This window comes from Staurois parvus, unplaced genomic scaffold (assembly GCF_062004578.1).
Source record: "Staurois parvus isolate SC_StPar_1 unplaced genomic scaffold, SC_StPar_1.0 ptg000392l, whole genome shotgun sequence".
Taxonomy (NCBI): domain Eukaryota; kingdom Metazoa; phylum Chordata; class Amphibia; order Anura; family Ranidae; genus Staurois; species Staurois parvus.
Window position 1 is genome coordinate 2,646,102 of NW_028318188.1, and position 13,008 is coordinate 2,659,109.

Below are 13,008 nucleotides of genomic sequence, written 5' to 3' on the forward strand. Positions count from 1 at the left end.
GAGTTCCTGGAACAGCAGAAAGTCTCTCCCCAGTATTACACTGTGCAAAACGATAGGGGACACTTCATGGCACACAGATCCTGAGCTGGTTTCAAAGGTCACCAGCACTGTGGGGTACGTTTTACAGTCACCGTGCACACATACCACTCCTATTTGATACTGGGTCAGTTGTTCAGGGTCTACAAACCTGGTATGAACCAGGTAACTAGAGTCCAGGAGGGCCTTATTTTTATGTGCTGGACTACATTCCACTTCATTGGCTCAGAGTTCCTACCTGCTGCTGGGTCAACTGCTCAGGGTCTACAAACTGGGTATGAACCAGAGTAGCCAGGCTTCCAGAGTCTAGGAGGACATTATTTTTACCTCAGAGTTCCGCATGTCTGGATTTGCAACTAGGCCTGGGCAAACAAACAAGGACATGTACCGGACTACATCGCACTCCATGGGCTCGGAGTTCAAGGGACACTTTGGCCACATAGTGACCCCAATCACTGCACCCCTAACACTGGGGATGCCCACAGGTGCCACCGGGGCATTCTGCACAGGGTCTTTCAACAGGGGCCAATCCTCTGGCCATTCTCAGCAGCCGCTCAGGACTTCTCGTTCTGACCTCTTGCACCCGGTACTGATGCTTGAGTATCTAATTTTTATGACCATAATTTCAAGTGCTTGTTTTATGCATATTCACGCATATATTTTGCACTTATAGGTGAGTTTGTGCATTAGCGTACACAATACAGTATATAAATAGGGAAAATTGAGTAATATATATGCTCATATGCACATTTTTACATGCAGGTGACATAAATTACTGACCAAAAATGCAAATTTTCCTATTTTTTTTTCTACTGAGGAATACTTATTTACATGCCGGAGTGCAAAGGCACATTGTAAATAATGGGCTACATTTTACCTCAAAAGAAAAAGAAAAAACCCTGCTGTATTGAGCTTTTTCAAGCTACAGTGTGCAAGAGGCCTTTGGGTTTTGCCAGTTGCACTACGGGGTTACTGAGGGGGGTCTTTTGGCAATAAGGGACCTTGACCCTGTAGACCCCACAATGAGATCCTCTGCAGCAAAATATTATTATTATTATTATTATTATTATTATTATTATTATTATTATTATTAAACAGGAATTATATATTACCAACAGTTTGCACAGTGCTTTACAAAATGAGTTCCATAGAATGGGAGAAGTTCGGGAGAAGTCCTGGAGGCGAGCATGGAAGGAGGTGACATGGGAACTAGAGAGCAGGAGGTCTTGTGAGGATCGAAGAGAGCAGTTTGGTTGATATTTTGAGACCAGGTTAATGATCTAGCTGGGGGCAGAGTTGTGGATAACTTTGTAAGTTGTTGTTAGTATTTTTAATTTTATTCATTGGGCGAGTGGAAGCCAGTGGAGGGATAGGCAGAGAGGGATAGCAGACACTGAATGGTTGGTAAGGTGGATGAGCCTGGCAGCAGTATTCATGATGGACTGGAGGGGTGATAGCCTATGTAAAGGTAAGTCAATGAGGGAGTTGCAGTAGTCGAGGCATGAGATAACCAGGGAGTGAATTAGGAGCTTTGTGGTATCATTGGTTAAAAAGGGGCGTATTCTGGAGATGTTGCGGAGGTTGAGGCGGCATGATTTGGACAGGGATTGGATGTGGGCCTGAAAGGATCCAGAATCCAGGGTTACCCCCTAGCACCCTGGAGTGCAGGGATGGGTTTATAGTGGTGCTATTAAACCTGACCAAGAAATCAGGGGAAGAGGCACATGGAGGTGGAAATATTATGAGTGTGGTGTGAAATCCAGTCTGATATGTCTGTTAGTAAATTGGTGATACTTGAGGAAACTGATGGGGTGAGCTGAGGAGTAGAGAGATAGATTTGTGTGTCATCAGCATAGAAATGGTATTGGAAACCCTGGGAAACCAGCTGACCCAAGGAAGAAGTGTAGATCAAGAATAGGAGAGGTCCAAGGACAGAACCTTTGGGGCTTGTAAATAGATCTCATCGTTCAGTTTCAATTCTGCAGACATGTTGCCTCACATGCTGCTTGTCTCCTTTCTCTGCACCAACACTGATTAACCTAGGGAAGACAAATTAAAATTATAATACCAGGTGGGAAGCAAGGTGTGGCCAGTACTTGCGCCCTACTACAGATCTACCATTGTCACCTATTTGCCTTATGAACCTCAAAATTCTTTGTGGCAGATGCACTCCATCAACAACTGACAGCGGCTGTTTGTCACAATCTATAGTTCTAAATTACAACAATTCACAATCCAACAACCAGCATATTGTCTAACAGAATGAAATTACAATTTGTCACACATAAATAAAAATCTATAAATCTGATGTATGTTTCTTCTTAGGAGATCTAATGTGTGCTTTTATCTTTCTGGACCCTGTAAATTAGGAGTGTTTGGTATTTTTTTTATACATTAGTGTATACCAATTCTTATGAAGGTAACTACCGTATTCTTCGCTACAATAGACGCACCTGACCATAAGACGCCCCTAGGTTTTAGAGGAGGAAAACAAGAAAAAAAATATTCTGAACCAAATGGAGTACTAAAATATTTAATAAAACATACAGAATAATGTTTCAACCATGTAACGTGAACAGCAGTCAACACTGACATTTAGAACCATCATCACTGTCATTAACAAATGACGACAGGTTTGAAGGAATTGCTAGTAATGTGTCCTTCATTGTTATGAGAGCACTGTAGCTGAGAACATTACCCCCCATGTACACAGCACAGCAGCGCGGCCACCAGCACTCGCTCCCCCCACGGTATAACATGCTCATTCACTGAAAGGCTGGCCTGGCACCAGGGCTGTCTTTAATATTGATTGGGCCCTGGGCAAACATTTTCTTGGGCCCCTCCCAGGAGATGACCAGAGATTGCGGACATACTATAGAAGATGACCAGAGACTGCGGGCATAGTACAGGAGATGACCAGAGACTGCAGGTGTACTACAGGAGATGACCAGAGACTGCAGGTGTACTACAGGAGATAACCAGAGACTGCAGGTGTACTACAGGAGATGACCAGAGACTGTGGACACAGTCCAGGGGATGGCCAGAGACTGCAGACACAGTACAGGAGATGACCAGAGACTGCGGACACAGTACAGGACATGACCAGAGACTGCGGACATAGTACAGGGGATGACCAAAGACTGCGGACACAGTACAGGAGATGACCAGAGACTGCGGACGTAGTACAGGGGATGACCAAAGACTGCAGACACAGTACAGGAGATGACCAAAGACTGCAGACACAGTACAGGAGATGACCAGAGACTGCGGACACAGTACAGGAGATGACCAGAGACTGCGGACACAGTACAGGAGATGACCAGAGACTGCGGACACAGTCCAGGGGATGACCAGAGACTGCGGACACAGTACAGGGGATGACCAGAGACTGCGGACACAGTACAGGAGGTGACCAGAGACTGCGGACGTAGTACAGGGGATGACCAGAGACTGCGGACACAGTACAGGAGGTGACCAGAGACTGCGGACACAGTACAGGAGATGGCCAGAGACTGCGGACACAGTACAGGAGATGACCAGAGACTGCGGACACAGTACAGGAGATGACCAGAGACTGCGGACACAGTACAGGAGATGACCAGAGACTGCGGACACAGAACAGGAGATGACCAGAGACTGCGGACACAGTACAGGAGATGACCAGAGACTGCGGACACAGTACAGGAGATGACCAGAGACTGCGGACACAGTACAGGAGATGACCAGAGACTGCGGACACAGTCCAGGGGATGACCAGAGACTGCGGACACAGTCCAGGGGATGACCAGAGACTGCGGACACAGTACAGGAGATGACCAGAGACTGCGTACACAGTACAGGAGATGACCAGAGACTGCGTACACAGTACAGGAGATGACCAGAGACTGCGGACACAGTACAGGAGATGACCAGAGACTGCGGACACAGTACAAGAGATGACCAGAGACTGCGGACACAGTACAGGAGATGACCAGAGACTGCAGACATAGTACATCATATAAAGTCCCAACAGGGCCCCTCCACCCAGAATATCAAATGATCTGACACCATACATCAAGGAAAAGGACTACAACTCCCAGCATGTCATTTTTAACTTACAGAAGGCAGGGGGCGCACTGACCTCCGAGGACAGGCCACACCAGCAGACAGGACCGGACTGCAGAGCAGGGAGCGCACTATGGACACATGCCAGGAAAGGGGAGGAGCTGTAAGGACAGGCCACACCTGCGGACCGGACTGCAGAGCACGGAGAGCAGTACACAGACATGCCAGGAGCAGGGAGGAGCTCCGAGGACAGGCTATACCTGCAGGGCGGACCGGCAGAGCTGGGTTCGGCGGGGGACTGCCTGCTATGAAGAGCTGTGGGGTCAGCCCGCTGAGAGATGGGATAAGGTAGGGAGAACATCAGTGACAGGCTGCAGTGGGAGGGGACAGCCGCTGGCCCTAACACGGCGGCGGTGACAGGTGGAGGACTGTCAGTATTCGTAGAGAGAAGGGATAAGGCAGAGGGAGCATCGGTGACAGGCTGCAGTGGGAGGGGACAGGCTGGAGTGGGAGGGGACAGGCTGCAATGGGACGGGACAGCCGCTGGTCCTAACACGGCGGCGGTGACAGGTGGAGGACTGTCAGTATTCGCTCCATAAGACCCACAGACATTTTTCTTCATATTTTCTGGGGAAAAAAGTGCGTCTTATGGAGCGAAAAATACGGTACATTTTATGAAGGTAATCTATTACTGTAGGAGTTATAGAAAATGAATTAGTGTTGAGAGTTTGAAATGTATGAAAGTTCAGTTTCAGATCAAAAACCAGACACACAGATGTGTATTGCTCAGTAGACAGTTTTCAACAGGGCCTCATTGGGAGTCTTTGGAGGACTCTGTCTACTGGAGATCTATGATATCTCTGCATTTCTTTCTAGCTTATCTGTCATTTGTCAAATGTGTCTTCAGCTGGACAGTGATTTCTCAAATACTGTATATCATTTTCAATGGCTGCCTAGTATGGACATGATATTTAAATCAGGCTGTTTCTGTTACTGACATTCAGTACTACTCCCTTATTCAGTGCACATGATTTGGAGCTCTTCAGACCTCACTATCCTTACACTCCTCACTTCCACTTTGGTCACCAGGACTTCTTATACAACATAGTAGAACATAAAACCTCCAATAATACCACATCAATTTTTAACCACTTTTTACAACTTTTGTTCAGCCATATTGTCCTGACCTGTTAATATTGAGTTTCTAATTAGTATGTTTTTTGTTATTTGCTCCTCACAAATTTATAATTTTTTAGGTTTAGATACTTATGCCCCAAATCCAACCTGCCTTCCTCTGGTATACATACTGCCTGTACCTCATTATATGTCTGCAAGTTGTATCTTTCATCCAGGCATATACTGAAGATATGATTATACAGTGTACCTGAAGTTTACCTTTGCTTTCTAGGGAAGTATTTCTGGAGGCTTACACGGAATAAGCATTTGGTCTCCCTTCAACCTGCTCAGATTCATCGCTTCTGGAGAGGGCTTCCCCTAAACATGGACAGCATAGATGCAATATATGAGAGAACCACAGACCATAAAATTGTCTTCTTCAAAGGTTAGTACAATAACATATGCCTTATCACATTAATGCTAGATAAAGCAGAAGAATATAGAAGTAAAATAAAACAGAAAACGTAACACAGTTATACTATGTGCATATATTGTCTATGTCCGCATTCAGAGTAAACTGCTCTCACAATTAAGTTAAATCTGATAAACTCATCTTGCACGTCAAGTTAGAACCTAGTTCACTGCTAAAGTGTTTGATATTATAGGAATGTGAGATTCCATTTTCCATTTCATTGCAGTTAGCATAATTTGATAGGTAATAAAAACTTCTATTTTCATTCCCTTTCAGAGAAAGTGTGCCTGGGCATCACATTTGTAGCATATAAATGTTAGCTTCAGACATAGCTACCTCATACCTAAAAGAATGCAATACTGGCTACTTCCACAAAAAACTGCAAAACCCTTCCCCAGTACACTGATCATTATAACATATTTGCCACCATTTGCCTCCATGTGCCAAACTTATTTCCTGCCCTGGGGACCAGGCATTTTTTCCATGCCTTTTGGGGACCATTCCTTTTGAGTACCTCAGCCTCATCACAGAAGTGAGCTCTTAATCTCACACATATGCATAGTTCACTATTTCCTCTGTTACAGCATTGCTCAGCTCAGAGCTGCTGCAGTGAAGGAAGAGGGGGGGGGGGGCGTATATGTAGGAGTTTAAATCAGAGAAAAGGCTTTCTCCTGTAATGGGGGGGCAGTACCAGCTGAGAGTGTCTTAGCAATGTCCCAGAAACAAGGCAAGACAGGAGGTTCCCACTTCTGGAAGTTTTTGGCCAAGCGTCGTGAGGTACATAAATGGCCTACACCTGTATCCAGCTTAAGTCCAAACTGCATTTTTATCTGCAGACATCCCTTACTTGCATAGACAGTTTTTTGGTAAAGGTGAACAAACCTTTAAATATATTCAGTGACAATATGTTCTTTTTCTTACTCCATTGTTCAATAAGGACATTACCCAATGATCATTTAAAATATTGCATTGATGTCATTTCCTGTATGGTACCAATCACACTACTCAGCCAACTTGAAAACTGACTGATGCAGCCCAGATTTGTTGGTACATGGAGGATGAGCCACTTCATACAGAGATCCCCTGCTTGTCGGCCACTTCCTTCCCATGCACAAGTAATGTCAGCAATGCCACTTAGTCTGGAGTGTCTCATACATCTTCTCTGTTACTCCCTCAGTTTGCTTTTCCATAATAGAAAGGGAGTTGAGGTGATGAAGTTTCTTACTCTATTGACATCAGTCACCAAAGAAAGCTCCCCCTGCCACTCGTGCAGGTACTCAAGATGGAGGAATAGCAGTCACATGATCTCAAGTAAAAAGAATATTTTTATGATGTAAACATTGTAAAGCACTAAAATTATATTATAAGTGCTGTTTAGGACTTTTGCTATGATACACCTTCCAGCCTTTTTAATACTCTTTGTAACATTCCTATATAATTGCTTTATGGGTTTATCCTACTTTCTCTCCCCATCTGTTTCAGGTGACCGCTATTGGGTTTTTAAAGACAATAATGTGGAAGAAGGATTTCCCCGGCCGATCTCAGACTTTGGATTACCTCCCGGGGGGGTTGATGCTGCCTTCTCTTGGTCCCACAATGATAAGACATATTTCTTTAGAGAAAACCTTTTCTGGTCTTACAGTGAGCGTGAGCATAGAATGGATGATGGCTACCCTATGGAGACTACACTTTGGAAGGGGATCCCCACTGCTCTGGATGATGCCATGGCTTGGTCAGATGGTGAGTGTACAGTATAGTTATAATGGTCTGCCATAATAACACATTTGTGTTTACGGCTAAAAATGACCTTTTTTGGTTAAGCTAAATCTCTTTTTCCGCTTTTCACCAATTCTAGTGTATATTTCCTCCTAATGAAGCACCCCTGTACCTAACAATCCCTAACCCTCTGTTGTGTTGCACAAACTAATAGACAACTGTGGTAGCTGCAGTAAAACAAACAAAAATATTTTAGAGAATTACAAAACATTCCCTGGTGCTTAGTCCGGTTAGACTGAAGTGAAAACCATCCATACACTGTTTCTACCATTTAGATTAAAAACATTCTTGGTGTATACATATCACTGAGGCCATGCTGCCAAACCAAGCCACCTTTCAAGGCAACCTCTAACTCTAAACTGTGAAGTGAGCACCAAAACTGGTGATATACATAGCAATGACTAATTTGAAAATATGCTTACCAATGTATCGCTAGGTTTTTTTTTTTCAGGTTTGCTTTCTTGGTTGCAGGGAGTTTTTTTTTTTTTAATGTAACATTCAGTGAATTGCTCCCATGCATGCATTTTCCTCAGTTAGTTAAAAGCTGATTTATGCAGCTTCCCTTTTCTAGACTGCCAGATGTTTTTGTAATGTATGCATTTACTGTATGTAGTAAATGTAGTAGCAGCAACTGATGATGATGATGTTGATGAGTCTGACAAAAGAGTTGTGCACCAAACAGCCCAATAATGGGTCAAAGAAGGCACAATGGCCAATGATATCAACAGTGGGATTGAAGAGGAGAAGCAAGGAGGTAAAACCTTCTTTGACTCTCTTCTTCTGACATGATACCTCATTAGAAATCAATTTTGTCATGGCATCCAGACTCCATGCTTATCCTAGCTTTGCCTAGATGTAAAAGACAGTTCAGTATTGTCATTCCCCCTTGCAAAAACTACAGGATTTTGACTTGAGAGTGAAGGAAGGGAAAGTGAGAATGGTCCTGGCATGGGTGAAAAAAGACTGAAAGCCCTTTTAGATTCAAGTGCTACCTGCCCATTAGACTTGATGTACTAAAGGAAAACATACTGTTCACTTTGCAGTGGAATTTTCCCTGAGCTTAGTGAAGGTGATGAAAATTCACTTTGCAAAAAATACCCAATCACAAAAAAAAAAAACAGTATTTGTGCTTACACATGATTGGATGATGGAAGTCAGCAGAACTTCATTTCATTTACTAAGCTAAGAGAAAATTCCCTTGCAAAGTGAACAACCTATTTACCTTTAGTACATCAAGCCCTTTGACGGCTGCAGTCACAGATATGGGAAGGAGTACAAGATCTGTAAGTACTACTTGAAGTGACTGTAAACATTATCCTTATTCTTCCAAAATAATCCCTACACAACCACTACTTAAAGACCCTGTGATCTACAGTACAACCTTTTTAACAACACAATAAATGGAGGTCACAAACTCAGTGTGATTGCCTGCATCAGATTGTATGGTACATTAGTACCATGGGATCCAGTTGCTGTGCATTTTTTTAGTTGTGCATTCAAAGGAATGAGCTGAAATCGCACTACATCCAGGTCGCATTTGAATTGCACGGAAATGCACAGCTCGTTCCTGAGCGTTTCATGGTGTGAACCGGCCCATATATATATATATATATATATATATATATATATATATATATATATATATATATATATTTATTGTATGTATTATGTGCTTGTAGCTGTCTGGTGCTTTAATTCTTAGAAACAATAACAATTTGTAGTAAATTTGCACTGCAGTTTTTCCATGGAACATTTGCAAAATTGGTAAATGTTCCTTAAAAAGTCATCTTTTTAAGCTAACCATTCAAAAATACTATTATGGGTAATGGAACGTGGCGCAAAGCAAATAAAAAAGCATCATTATAATATTTTCCTGATTCGTCTTCTTACTAATGTTCCATTGAATAGTCCTTAATATTCTACTATGACATAACATGACAGAACTAATAACTGAAATGATAACTGCCATAATTTATAATGTATCTCTGGGACTCATTATAATTATGTTAAAATGTATAGTGAGCAATATTTTACCTATTGTAAATATGATTAAGTAAAAAGAGTGTGTCAGTCATTGAAGTACATGTTTAGAGCATTTAATATACATAATTATATTTATTCATGTATAATACCCAATTATTGTAACTCTCTACTTATTTTGATTGTTCAACAGATGTGACTAATATCCTTTTTTTCACTTAGGTTCAGCCTACTTTTTTAGAGGAAAAGAGTACTGGAAAGTGCTTGACAACAAAATGGAAGCTGAACAAGGTTACCCACAAATAACGGCACGAGACTGGCTAGTATGCAGTGACATGCAGTCGGATGGACCAAGTGCAGAAAGCAGTAGGACTGGTGCTCACTCCAGGCAGGGTCAGCATGATGAGAGCCGGTCAGAGAATGCCTATGAAGTCTGTTCTTGTACATCTTCAGCAGAATCTCTCAGCATCAGCCTGTCTACTAACATTTCACTGATTCTGGTGTACCTATTCACAGTAGCCTTGGTCTCATTCTTATGATGCGCCTACCTAAGGAACTTTACCATTACACAAAGGACTAAGGGGTCAGACCTGTGATCCTAACGTGCTGCACAGAGCTGCAGGCCAAACATTCCGAGAAGCTTGGAAGTGAAGGATACCAAATTCTCCATGAGAAATGAACTTTTTAAGATAATGTCCTGGAAAGTGGTGCTCAAATTACTGGAACATGGAAAGCTTTTACCACAAAACAGAAGGGAAAACTTGCCATGCAACAACCATGTTTTCTTTGTAACTGAAACAAAATTATTTTCCAGATCCTATATGATTTACAAATTCAGCCACAGTCTATGGAATTTAAATCTGGCCATGCATGATTAGACCTTAACACCAGGTCTTTTTCTGATCCCCATGAATTGCTGTTTTTCACTATCTGTTGCCTGCTATAAGAAGGAGATGTAGTTTCTAAGTGATGATACAGCAATCAGCACTACCTATAGTGAGTGAAGTGCTATACCACTTACCTCTGTTCAGTCGGTGGAGAACAATGGGGAACTAAGGTTCATAACCAAAATCCTTCTCTTAAAGTATTCTGTTGTGACCTTTGGACCAAAATCAATGTATAAAAACTGAACCAAATTTATTGATATTGGTCTGAATTTATGGCCAGCTTAGGGTCACATATCCATCATGACAGGCATCTTTACTGTGTGCTGTGTTAGCTGCTTGGGGAACATAATGGTGTGCACAGAGGACATAGGTTTATGCCTGGTACACGCTGGTTTTATTTTGCTCAACCCAGTGGGCTGAATGAAAAAAAACACTGTGAGGTTGCCATGTTATTTTTCTTTGGTGATGTGTAGCAATCCAAGAAAACAATATCCTGGACACTGACAGAATGTAACTCTGCTTTTTTTTTAACCACTTTAGCTCCAGAAGATTTACCCCCCTTCATAACCAGGCAATTTGTTGCTATACAGTGTTGCATTAATTTAACTGATAATTGCACGGTCATGCAACACTGTACATAAATTAAATTTATATCATTTTTTCCCCACAAATACAGCTTTCTTTTGGTGGTATTTGATCATCACTGGGTTTTTAATTTTTTATGCTATAAACGAAAAAAGAAATTCTACTTTCTGCTATAAAACATGCACTACATATTACTTTCTGTTATAAAACATATGCTACATATTTTTGGTAAAATAAATAAATCCCAATAAGCGTATATTGATTAGTTTGAGCAAAAGTTTTAGTGTCTAAAAACTATGGTATATATGCTGGAATTTTTTTTTCTACTACTAGTAATGGCGGCAATCAGCGACTTACAGCGAGCCTGCAATATTGTGGTGGGCAGTCTGCCACTAACTGACACTTTGTGGGAACCAGTGACACTAATATAGTGATCAGTGCTAAAACTATACACTGTCACTGTATTAATGACACTGGCTGAGAAGGGGTTAAACATCTAGGGCGATCAAATGGTTAACTGTGTGCCTAGCTATGTGTTTTGTGTACACAGTGTGCTGTTTTTACTAGACAATCTGCTAGATTTTATTCCCTGTGCAGGGAAAGGAAATATAGCAGATTGCCACTGACAGAACATAGCTCTGTCGTTTAAATAGGCCGAGCTGTGTACTGTCACTCTCCTCGACAATCAACAGGTGCTGGCACTCATCCGTTGGCCCGGCACCTGTTGATCAGCTTTTGCTGTGTCCAATCACAGCAGAAGAATCATGCTCTGGTGGCACGCTGTGCTCCCTATAGCAAAAGTGCAAAATCACGTGATTTTGCACAGAACGTCTGCCCTGTAGCAGTAGATCTGCTATAGTACAAACAGAAAATGGTTAATCATAAATTCCAAAGTCTAAAAACAATTAAAATACACCCCACAAATTAAACTCTCTCATGCAAAGTGCATGCCATTTCAAAGCAGTAAAGGTAGCCTGGCATGTTTAGACACCTCAGTGGGTACGAGCCTTAGGGTTTCCTAGCAATCAAATTGGTGCAAATGCATGTACAAGTTACTGAACAGAAACATAAGCCTGTGGCATATTTTGTTTTTGCATTAATCTCTTGTCAAAAGACTTAAAGGGGAACTATCACAAAAGTATATATATTTTTTATGTTAATACATTTAAATAAAATTGATTTAACAATATATTTTGTTATATGCCACTAAACTCCAGTATGTTGTGTAGTTTTATTTTATCTGCAAACATAAAATTTGCTTTTGCTAAATACATTTATTTGCCAGACAGGAGCTCTGTGTTGATCACAACTGCAAGTCTGTTTAAATGGACCACAGTCATTCACAATAAACATTAAAATGTGTATATAGCTTTTAAATATTATATATCTCAGAAGTAGGAGAAAATTAAGGTATATGAAAATTGATATAATGATAGTTCCAGCTTTAAGTTTTTCAAGAATACAGCGAAGTCATGTTTGCACTTGTAGTGGTCTTGTCTTTCTGAGATAGCCCAGTAATTGGAGCACTGCCAAGAGTGAATTCTGTAATTCTGCTTCTTTGAATTTCTGAAAAACTGTTGTATAATAAAGAGGCACATCTTGTTTACACCATGAAATAGATTAAAGTTGTTGTTTTCTGTAAAACTTAATTTAAAGGGTATAGAAACCCATAGGGGCACTGGGGCACTATCCGAGAACAAAGTCTGGTAGTGGCTTCACATCCTTTTTGCATTCTTCATGCCACATTGTTAATTACGGCTTTGATTGTACTACAGAAGCTCCATGTATACATTTTCTGCAAGCCACTCTACTCCAACTACTCCAACTTGGGAAAACATTTGTTCATAGAAGTTAGATTTACACACTTGATAATCAGAGGCGAATCTTAACCTTTCATTCCTCCGCATCCCTCTTTGCTCTGTTAAGATTGAGCCATATTGAGTTGTGCACCCTGTAGTAAATGTGTATTTGTAAAATCAAGATTTTATGCAAAGAGCAACAGAAATGTAAAAAGATTTTAATATAAAAGCTATTTACTAACTTAAACACTTTCTCATTTACTTAACATAATTTATCTTAGGTCCCATTTAAGCTATGTAAAGCAGAACTTTA

At 41.4% G+C, this 13,008-nt stretch overlaps 1 protein-coding gene across 2 annotated transcripts in view; it reads left to right on the top strand.

Annotated features, from left to right (window-relative positions):
* The window catches only part of MMP17 (matrix metallopeptidase 17), a 199,571-nt gene extending 187,059 nt beyond the window's left edge, over nt 1-12,512 (top strand). For both annotated transcript variants that reach the window (XM_089686138.1, XM_089686139.1), the window contains exons 8-10: nt 5,489-5,641; nt 7,151-7,408; nt 9,647-12,512. In XM_089686138.1, the coding sequence (XP_089542264.1) occupies nt 5,489-5,641; nt 7,151-7,408; nt 9,647-9,963 (728 nt within the window). In that variant the 3' untranslated portion in view covers nt 9,964-12,512. The remainder of the gene's footprint in view (nt 1-5,488; nt 5,642-7,150; nt 7,409-9,646) is intronic.
* Nucleotides 12,513-13,008: the final 496 nt, after the last annotated feature.